The following is an 11,205-nucleotide window of genomic DNA, read 5'->3' on the forward strand; positions in this document are numbered from 1 at the left end:
CCACGCCCCCTTTTACAAACTCATTTATATATGCCATACTATAAGCGCCTATTATAGACATGCCTGCATACCAAATTTGAAGTTCGTACGACTTATGGTTCTGAAGTTATAGTTGATAAAAAATTCAACGCCTATGGGATGTGCCACGCCTCCTTTTACAAACTCATTTATATATACCCTCCTATAAGCACCTACCATTGATATGTCTGCACACCAAATTTCAAGTTCGTATGACTTAAGGTTCCGAAGTTATAGCTGATAAAAAATTCCACGCCTATGGCATGTGCCACGCCCCCTTTTACAAACTCGTTTATATATTCCCTTCTATAATCACCATGCCACGCCCCCTTTTACAAACTCATTTATATATGCCATACTATAAGCGCCTACCATAGACATGCCTGCATACCAAATTTCAAGTTCTTGGGACTTATGGTTCCGAAGGTACAGCTGATAAAAAATTCCACGCCTATGGGCCTATTATAAGCACCTATCATAGATAAGTCTTGGTACCAATTTTCAATTTCAAGTGACATATTTTTCCGAAGTTATAGCTGATAAAAAATTCCACGCCTATGGGATGCGCCACGCCCCCTTCTATAAACTCATTTATATATACCCTCTTATAAGTACCTACCATTTATGTCTGTATACCAAATTTCAAGGTCATGCGACTTATGGTTCCGAAGTTATGGCTGATTAAAAATTTCACGCCTATGGGAGGTGCCACGCACCCTTGTAGGATACCAATTTTTTCACCCTAATGTAGGCCCAGGAGTCATGGCAATACTCTGTCAAAATTTTGTTCCATTCTGTCCGTCCGTTTAGGCTGCAACGTGGCACATACATACATACTTTCACAAATATATAGTAGATTAACCGCACAATCCGCTTTTACGCGCTCGGCGCTAAAAATAAAATAAAAACCTATAATAAGGCGAGATCAGTTATTTCCACAATTTCTTCAAAATCACCTATACAGGCCTATTCTGCGTTGGTAACAAAAATTTTCTTACCGGTTAGTAAAGTTACTGTCAATTTTTAAACCCTTTTCGTATGCTCCACACTCTTGTAACCGGTTAATTTTGTTACCATCTCATGAGCAGGTAACAAAATATTGCCCCGTGAAATATGCAACACCAGAATTTACACAAAACTCCATAGCTGAATTGCTGAACAAATTAAAACGTTACCAAGGTAAATAGAATTGCGGTTACAAGAAGTGGTGACAATTGTTGGTAACAAAATTAGCTTGTTACAAAATGTTCGGTTACAAGCAGAATAGGCCTGATAGTGTCTGAATCATTTACATTTGTGTTGTCATATATTGAGTTTTGATAACTTGATAACATACTGTTTGATAATGGAAACGTTTTGCAGCAGAAACTATTAGCCTTCATATAACATTTTATTCGAACTATTGATTTAAGGCTTTCCAACCTCATTCTATTTCGAATCTTAGTTTTTGTTGAATTCATTATGGAAAAACGCGCTCAACAAAAGCATTTGAGTGCGGCAAGGATAATAATATCAAGGCTACTTTACTTATATTTCCAAAGTTTTAAAAGTTTTGAATTGACTAGGTAATCGTTTCAAAAGTTCTTCGATTAGAGTGATTAAAAATTTTTAACAGTCATATTAAAATGCTTGTTAAGCCAAGTTTATCAAGCCAAGTTTAGCCTCTTCTGTAAAATTATCGTGGAAAACTAAGTTGTGTATATTTTTATAGTTGGAAAAAATTTATTTGATTGGGAAAAATCGCCAAAAATCGCCAATGGCGATTTCCTAAATTTTTACGCGCAAATATCCAAAAAAAATAGCCAAATTGGCGCTAAATCTCCAAATCTGGAAACTCTGGTCATAAAACACATTTTATTAACCGACTTCCAAAAAAGGAGGAGGTTATCTGTTCGTCGGAATATTTTTTTTTTTATGTATGTTACCGCATAACTTTGGACCACGTCAACCGATTTCGATAATTCTTTTTGCATCGGAAAGGTAGTGTCTCAGAGGTTTTTTTTGCTAAAAATTACTTGTTTTTAATTTTTGGTACTTCGTTTAATCAAAGATTGTGGCATTTTGCATTTATGGCGACGTTATGTTATTGTACTTACAAACATACATATGTCGATATTTTACCTGCATTAAAAATTCGTTTAAAAACTTTTAAATTTAACATATTTACTTTCAGGACGTGGCAGTTGGACCGAAGATATTGGATTCGATTTGAACACCGACTTTAATAGCAATTCTTATCTGAGCAAGTAAGAAAACGTTTGAAAAAGAAGTAGAATAACATCCATAAGTAACTTACTAAGGCTGTGCATGAAAATGGCATATATATGTACATTACAAACTTATCATATAGCCTAAATTGAACAACATTAAAGTAGAATAACATCCATAAGTAACTTACTAAGGCTGTGCATGAGAATGGCATATATACATATGTGCATTTCAAACTTATCATATAGCCTAATTTGAACAACATTAAAGCGTTGTGGAAGGAATCGCCGAATTTTGGCGCAAAATAAATTATCTATATACATATGTATATACAATATTTATTTATCATTAAACTTGTACTTGAAAATGCCTCCTTAAAATAGATAGTAAATGTCCGATATTAGCTTCATGTAATGTTGGGCACTTAAGATGGAATAACAATTTATAGCAGAACTCGCACATAGCCTAAATAGTGCACGTACTTCCAAATACGAGAACTCTATACTAATTTAATAATGGCCCGATCTCATCTACAGTGAATCCTTTTTGTCATTCTCTCCGGCCCTGACGGTACTGAAACAGGAGCCTCAAAGTGATCAGTTGAAGGTCTCCAATAAAAGTCCATTAAATACTCATCCTGCCGTTGGTGGCAGTGGAGGAAGTGTACCAAAACTAGATAAGGCAGCATCGCACGTGGATACGGCAGCGACCACTGAAGACACTTCCAAAAATGCCTTGAACAATTCTCTCTGTGGATGTGGTTCGCCGAAGTCCGGCGTACCACAAGAAATTGAACACAATGGCAATAACGCCGACAAGTCCAACAGTAGTGGAGCCAATGGATTTGGTAATACCGGTTCACCCTACGGTGGCGGAGAAAAGATTACTGGTAAGATATACATTTCACAATCAGATATTCATGAACATAATTTTCTTTCATTTATTATTTATACGAAAACCTAATTAGTACAGGGAAATTCAGGTTCACAGCAGTTGACTGTGGTCGATGGAAGCAAAGTTGAGAACAGTACTGGAGGTGGTGGGGTTAATGGCAATAATGCCAATGCACACTCCGATGATCACAAGTGAGCCTTACAATACATAATACAACACTAATGACTAGAATAATTGGAACTTTCTACCTGCATTTATAGATTTCAGTACATTTTGGCAGCTGCTACGTCTATAGCTACCAAGAATAATGAAGAAACCCTTACCTATCTAAATCAGGGACAAAGCTATGAAATTAAGCTGAAGAAGATTGGTGATTTGTCATTCTATCGCGATAAAATACTTAAGGTTGGTGTTATACATACATTACGAAGCACTCTAGACTGATATATATGTAGGTGCATTCTTTTGCAACCGAGCTACAAAAGAACACTCGCTTAAATGACGAAATACATGCAAAGCAACAACACAAACTCGGCTACATATTTATCCGAGTTCAGCCAGGTCGTTTAAAAAATATGCGACCTGAAGAGTGTGTTTTTAAGTGAAAAAAACTGCTCTATTGAATTTTTAATGGGAAAGTGGAGAGGGAAAATTTTGATTCCTTATATATATGACTTCCATTTTAAATAAGTATATATATTACGAAAATACCTCGCAAAGTTAGGTACTCATTTCCATTGTTTTTTTGCATCTAAATCCCGTTAAACTAATCACATGTTTCTTGCCAGATACCGACATTGTGTCTTAAGTAGCTAAACAGAAATTTTACCCGAGTTGAGCGTTCTTTTGTCGCTCGCTTACAAAAACAAATCTCCTTATGTACATATAAACATATACATATGTACTTTCATATATGTACATTGCCCGAATTATTAATTTTACTCCAAGTTCGAATTCATTGCATAAAATATATGTTTTCGAACACACTATACAGACGCTTCTACAAAGTTTTAAAGTAACGACTTTGGCATGTACTTTCTTTTCAAATTTACCATTTCTACTTACATACATATTTTATATAAGTATACACACACACAATACACATAGGTACTCACTATATTGGAATTTATTCATCTAAATTGATTTTAATGTGCTTCAATTAAAACAAATTGCGACAAACGTACACGGGCAATTTCAATTTCACACACACTTACATGAGTCTATGTGCCCAGTGGGAAAAGTAGTAATACATTACATGCGTAATTGTGGTATTCTCAAAGGTGTCGTAAATGTCGTATTGTTGTATGTCGCAAACTTTAAACGCCAAAAAAATATATTACGGGGGTTCGCAAAGTACCATCAAAGTAATATGAATTTTCGCAGTGTTAAAAAATGTTGGTTGTGGTTTCAGGTTCTCTAAACATTTATTTTAGCTTTTAAACTTTACGACATACAACAATAGACACTTACGACACCATTGTGAATCCCCCAAATGTAATGTATTTCTTATTAGTTCTAGATTCTATTACTGTTTATTATGTAATCAGTAGGGCCCGGATTTGTATGCACTAAATCAAAAATATGCACAAAAAACAAACTAAATATGCAAAAGGATTTCTCGCATTTGTTTTCCATTTTTAATTTATTTACTTACTTTTCATATTTTATTAAAAGTTTATAATTAACACAAGGATATATTGTAATATATTGTAAATATTTATTTTAATTTGCTTTGTTCAGGGCTTTATTGGCAAACAAGATAAATAGTTCTTTAAAATTTTCAAAGTTATAGCTTTCTCTATTTGGGCGAAAACATTTTTTGTATAAGAAGAACTTTCTTTCTACGTCAACACTGGTGATTTCGGCGTACTTGAAGCAAGCTAGTTCATTGGAATTATAGCTACTACAGATGTCACTTGGCTACTTGAACTTATTACACCAGATATTCTCTAAGTTCATTAAACCCCTTATTATTTAGAATGGTATCAAATTTTTCCTAGACTATTTGCCCAAGTTCACCCTGCACACCTTGATTTGTTGTAACAGCAGTCTCCACAAGATGCACTTGTTCAGCCAATGATTTTTTTCATTCAAATTTAGTTATTATTTCAGACAAGAAACTGTAGTTTCCAGGTGAACCCCAGGGGTCCACGGTGACGTGAAAAAAATGTGGGGGTCCATGAGTTGTAAATGGGGGTCCACGAAGATTTATCTGGTTTAGATGTAACCAAACCAAAATGGTTGCTTGATAGCCTCCTTATTTACTACTACGTGGTGGAACATAGGTGGAGGGGAAGGAGTTTGCGTGACTGCAGTGACAACCAAGCTACACTTAAGGCATTGACCAGCCCTCTATTTAAGTACTTCCAAACTAGTTCGGCAGTGCAAGTCTCGACTAAAAAATGATGGTGAACATAACGAGGTTGTTTTACTCTGGGTGCCAGGTCACCGGGGAGTACCAGGTTATGAGACATCTGATCATTTGGCCAGAGTTGGCTCAGACCAGGCATTCCTCGGTCCGCAACCAGTTTTAGCACTCCCAACTTCGGCAATCGAAGCCACCATCAGAAACTGGGTGAATACTTTGCTCAGAAATGACTGAGAGGCATCGATGCAGGTGGGCAAAACTCATGTCTCACAAGGTCTATCTAATTTTTTTCTCTCACTGAGCAGACGACACTGCAGACAACTTGCTGGACTGCTGACTGGTCACTTCACGTAGCACAAAGACCTGACTGTGATAGGCGTAAATGACAAGTCCATTTGCCCATCTTGCCTTGAAGAAGATGAGACGGTGAAACACTTTTTGTGCTTCTTGCTTGCTTGGTTATTTGTCATCGATTTTTTTAAACTCGTTCTTTTCTGTACTGTCAGTTTCTGAATTAAAAGTTTGGCGTAAAAAGCTTAGCCATTTTGATGTTTTAAGTTTTGTGTTTTAAAAATGTGATAAATATTTTTCGCCTCACTTTAAAAGTCGGAGCGATAAAAATAAAAATGATGCCATTAACACAAATAAACTATTTTACATTACATTTGATGAGTTTATGCTAAAGATAATGAAAATAACGCTAGCGCTCGCTGTGCTCTTAAAAATATAACTCTTCCGAGCGAGAGAGTATTTTGATGTATTTACGAGCTCCATTTTTTAAAACCTACAAGTGTATATACCTACAAGAATATGTTTTACTTTTATTTTGCCCACTCTGAGTTTAGTTTTAAATTCACCAGCGATGCAAATTTACGTTGTTAGATCTAATTTTCACATTTACTTATTTTACGAGCTTTGGGAATATTTAGAAATGTATCAGCAGGGGGTCCACCGAAAGCAGTAAATTTTTGAAAGGGGTCTACGAGAAAAAAAGTTTGGGAACCTCTGATATAGGCTAACCGTGCTTCAATCGAATTTGAAACTATTGCTTTTTTGACTTCAATATTGAAGAAGCGTCACTATCATTTAGGTCTTTAAGAAAGGTTTAAAATTCCTTAAAATGTAGGCAATAATATTTTTCCGTCTCTAACCAGGTTCCCTATCTCGTTAATATTTAATGTACGTAAAACGTAAGCGACATATTTTTCAATAATTTTCTTTTTGATACAGTAATGCTCCTAGAGCATCCAGATGAAATTCTGCATCAAAGAGGAAATTTTGGAAAAAAAAATCGATTACGTTTTTTGGCGGTTAGGGCTCGATATCTGGAGCTGCGTTAGTGGCATATAAAAGAATTTTCGACTTTTCGAAATCATTACCCAATAGTTGCATGGAATCATAAAATGTTCTCAAAATTCTGGAGTGATTCGTCCGTTCTAGACAAACGACGTTTAATAAAAAATGCAATTAAATGTGATTTTTTGACAAAATATGCTTATAGTACATTTATGCATTTAAGACAAAATATGTAAAAATATGCGATGTCATCACACAAAACTCTTGATTCGCAACATTTGTTAATCTTTAAGTTCCTATGACTTACCAAAAGAACATGTAAATGCATAGAAATCCGGGCATCAGCATTCTAATAATCTAACAAGTCCCAAAAAAATGTATTCTTAGGAATCACCGTGGGGAAAAATGCATTTTGGAATGTGAAAACGGCAGTTTTTTTCGATCACCATACATTGGATTTTCCTACAGGGTATGTAGGTACTATGTACATATGTATATGTAATCGTGCATCACTAAAAAGTTGTAGAATAGGCAACTGTTATTTATTGTTCGTATACCTTGTAGAGTAGCTTGGTTGTGTAATTTGCTGAAATTCGCATATACATAAGTTCATACATGCATACATAAGTTTCATGTGCGAATATTGAGAGATGGAACGATGAGCGGCGTTGTGTTTTGATGACAACTATCTAACTGTACTTAAAGACCGGAGATGAATCTAGAAGTCTAGATTTTAGGCAGATCTGGGGGGCGTATAACACAATTGTCAGCAATTGACGCAATCGCATGCTTACAAGTACATACATACATACATATACTATGTATGAATGTGTATATGTTAGACCGTATCACCATATTTGGAGCAGAAATGAGGATTAAATGACCTAATCCACTTACTATGAAAGAATTTCGGAAATGCAAAATCTGAGCATTCTCATAATGCGCAAAATAGACCACACAAATATTTATAGCCACCCAGCACAGTCGCAAAGATTTTCCAAATTTGTTTACATTTGCAGCGAAGTATCTCTGCGAACCACCTTCCTCAGTGAACTCAAATATAGGGTTCGAACGATACTATCGATATTGAGTAAGTATCGATACTGAGGGTATAAAAATGAGTATTTTAATACTCGATACCTTATTTGGTGATTATACTCGATACTTTGCAAAGTATTCGTAGTATCGAATACTGTTTATAAAACACACTTTTTAAATTTTTTCTTCCATTGCTTTTTTTTGCTTATATGGATTACTATCATTCAATTTTGTCCATCACTTAAAATAAACTGAAATTGCGTGTAGTCTGTTGCATAACATAAACCAAATAAGTTAAAGTTTAATGGCCTTATATATATATATATAAAAAATAAAGTAGGTTTAACGAGCTTAATAAAATGACAGTTTCATACATTTTTCAGTTTATAAACCTTTTTTATTTTTCATGAACAAGGCCATAAAACTTTACGCAAAGTTCACGAAAATGCAGAATTTTTAGCAACTTTTTGGGTATGCAGTTTTGTAACCTATTCAAATTTACGAGTAGCCTACTACCGTTGACTTTTAATTCAAACTTGCACATTATTATACTAAAATTGAGTGAAAGTAAGTTCTGCTATAAAATAGAAATCAAATATTTTAGATTTCGAATGTTTTAATTTCAGGAAATAACTAGATATACGATTGAAGAATAAAATAATTTTAGTATCCCAAAAAACGTATTTTAATGAGTCCGATACTGAGTAGTATCGATACTTTTCCCCTGATACTTTTGGAGTATCGACACCATGAGTTGATGCCAGAATGAGTACTCAGTATAGACACCAAAGTCTGAAATTTCGAACCCTACTCAAATAGAATGTGTAGTGCATCGGGTAGCATTTATGTTTAAAATAGAAATACATAGGTTTTTGACCGGTAATGCCGAAATGCTTATTTTCATAATGAAAAATATATATATTTTCAACTCAAATTACTAATTAGATACTATTAAATTGGATTACAAAAATACAAAAAAAAATATGAAAATATAATCTTCTATAATAGAAATCCGGAAATCCGGCCGGATTTAAGCCAGTATCAGGCTGGATAGTCGGATAACAGAAAAACGGCCGTATAAGCCGGATTCCGGATATCTACCGGATATCCGGCACATCCCTAATTACTATTTAAAGTCTCCTGAAGAGAAGCAAAATATAAATTTTCAAGAATTCTATACAATTCAAAAAAAAAATGTTTTTTCCCATATAAAATGCATGAAAAATGTTTTTTCCCATATAAAATGCATGAAAAACATTGATTTTAAAATAACTTTTTTTGGATTTAGATCAATCCTAGGGGGTGAGAGCATTAAAATTCGGACTTCACTTTTTCACATGAGTACTGATTTTTCAACTGTTAATTTTATTTTATTTCACTCATTCAATTTTTATTCATTCATTCAATCAGTACGCTAATGTCCTGATTTTTCAAAATTTGTACTGATTTGTACTGAATTTTCAATTAAAACAAAATACTTTAGGATTTTCTTAAGTTTTTTATGAAACGTTGGAACTTCCTTAAACTTTACTGTAAAAAGTAATAAGAAATAATTTAATTATAGTTGGCATGTTTCAGATAATGTTTGATATGCCCAAGAAATTAATACAACAAAAAGATCAATCGTTTCATGGGCATATCGTCGAGTGTTGTTAGTTATCTCGAAAACAACTTTCAGTTTTATGACAAAAAATTTTAATAATTGAATGATTTTTGCCTAAAACTTACAATTCTGTTTTCTCACTTTACTGACATTGTAAAATAGTTTTGCGTGGGGCGCATGTAATAGGCCTGATTTGAAATTGAAGAGTAATATATTTATGTATGTGGGTATATTAATAACGACCGCTTAAAATCGATCTCAAATTTGTACTTTCGCTGTAGAAATTTTAGGTCTATGTTATGTATGTAGTTTGAATAATGTCAATTAAATCTAATGCTTTGTATTGCATGCGCTCCACGTTTTTCGTTTTCAATCTCATAAATTGTTTATAATGACTTTTGCTAAAATTTAAAAATCAAAAGTTATCAAAACAAATTCTGTGGGACTGAGAAATATTGTTTTCTACTTTTTAGTCCATTTATAAAAGCGTTGTATATTAAAAAGTTTTTATTTTTTATTTTATTTTTATTTTATTCAGTTTACAACAAAATACACTACAGAATAACCAGAATAATCATTTTTAAGCAGCCAATCTTATAACCAAGCAAGTGTGAACAACGTAATTGTTAAAAACAAGTACTCTGGCGTTTTAAAGTATTATCTGTTACTTACATTCATAATTTTGCTTTGAATAAAAATGTACTGAAAAGTACTGATTTTTTAGCATGAAAAAGTCTAACGTACTAATTTCGCGCATAAAAAATCTAGCAACCCTAATCCGTGCAACGGGCAACGGCTTAGAAAGATTTCGAGAATACCCCTAGGCTCATTCCATCTCAAATTACCCAGGCCGGTGGAAAGCGAATTTAAGTTTGCGATAAAACTCACAGGGATTGTTCCTTGAACAATTTAAGGAGACACGTATTTTTTCTTATTGCTCAGAAATGCGAATTTTTCGAATAATGAATTTTTTTCTTTTTGAGTACGAACGCTTCTTCTCTTAATAGCAACTTTTGATAAAATCGTTTATAACTGCCGCAAAAAAGCAAGGATTTTAACGACTTTTTTTTTAAATTGTAGATATTGATCAACTGAATCGATCTAGTGAACTAAACATCAGTAATTGTTTATTAATAATTAATTATTGTTTATAAACAAAAAAAAAAATTTTTTTTTCAAATTGATTTTTTTCAAATAGCCACATCTTTTTTTTCTCTCAAACTTTTTTGTCTATTGGGGAATAGTATAAACTATTTTCAGTACGAGTAGCAATATGCTAAAATTCGTAATTTTCGAGATATGATTTTTTTCTGAAAATGCACTTATATGATGCTAGCAGATTTTCGTGCCTGTTGAGGGCACAAAAATTGTTGCCCATTATGACAAAATTTCCTTGCTGGAAATTTTTTGAGGTTGCCCGATCAGAGCCAAAAGTTTTTCCCAATTGGGCTCTAATTTTGGCCCAATTAGCGATTTGCCCAATCTACCGAAGATTTCCCCAACCAGTGCTCACAATTTGCTCAAAGTGAACATGCATACGCAATTAAAACGTTTTTATCGATAAAATCACACATACACACATCAAAATTCCCTACGAAAAAAAATATTTTTTAATTTTTTTCTTGAAAAATTTTCCACATACAAATTTTTTGATAAAAAAAATTAGTTTTTGAAAATATGCCATTTCAAAAAAAAATTGTAAAAAATCACAATGGTAGCTCTGAGTATTGCGCAATATTTAAGTTTAATGTTATGGGGTGCACTCTACAATAATTTGAAT

General features: G+C 33.5%; 1 protein-coding gene across 1 annotated transcript in view; it reads left to right on the forward strand.

Annotated features, from left to right (window-relative positions):
* Positions 1-2,187: 2,187 nt before the first annotated feature.
* Positions 2,188-11,205, forward strand: part of gem (transcription factor CP2 like gemini) — a gene marked incomplete at its 5' end in the record, with an annotated part of 104,113 nt that continues 95,095 nt past the window's right edge. The window contains 4 exons of the mRNA XM_017610798.1: positions 2,188-2,264; positions 2,763-3,115; positions 3,194-3,311; positions 3,381-3,525. Of these exons, the coding sequence (XP_017466287.1) occupies positions 2,188-2,264; positions 2,763-3,115; positions 3,194-3,311; positions 3,381-3,525 (693 nt within the window). The remainder of the gene's footprint in view (positions 2,265-2,762; positions 3,116-3,193; positions 3,312-3,380; positions 3,526-11,205) is intronic.

The sequence above is a fragment of the Rhagoletis zephyria genome, unplaced genomic scaffold, assembly GCF_001687245.7.
Source record: "Rhagoletis zephyria isolate East Lansing unplaced genomic scaffold, Rhagoletis_zephyria_1.1 Rzeph_scaffold_00341, whole genome shotgun sequence".
NCBI classification, from domain to species: domain Eukaryota; kingdom Metazoa; phylum Arthropoda; class Insecta; order Diptera; family Tephritidae; genus Rhagoletis; species Rhagoletis zephyria.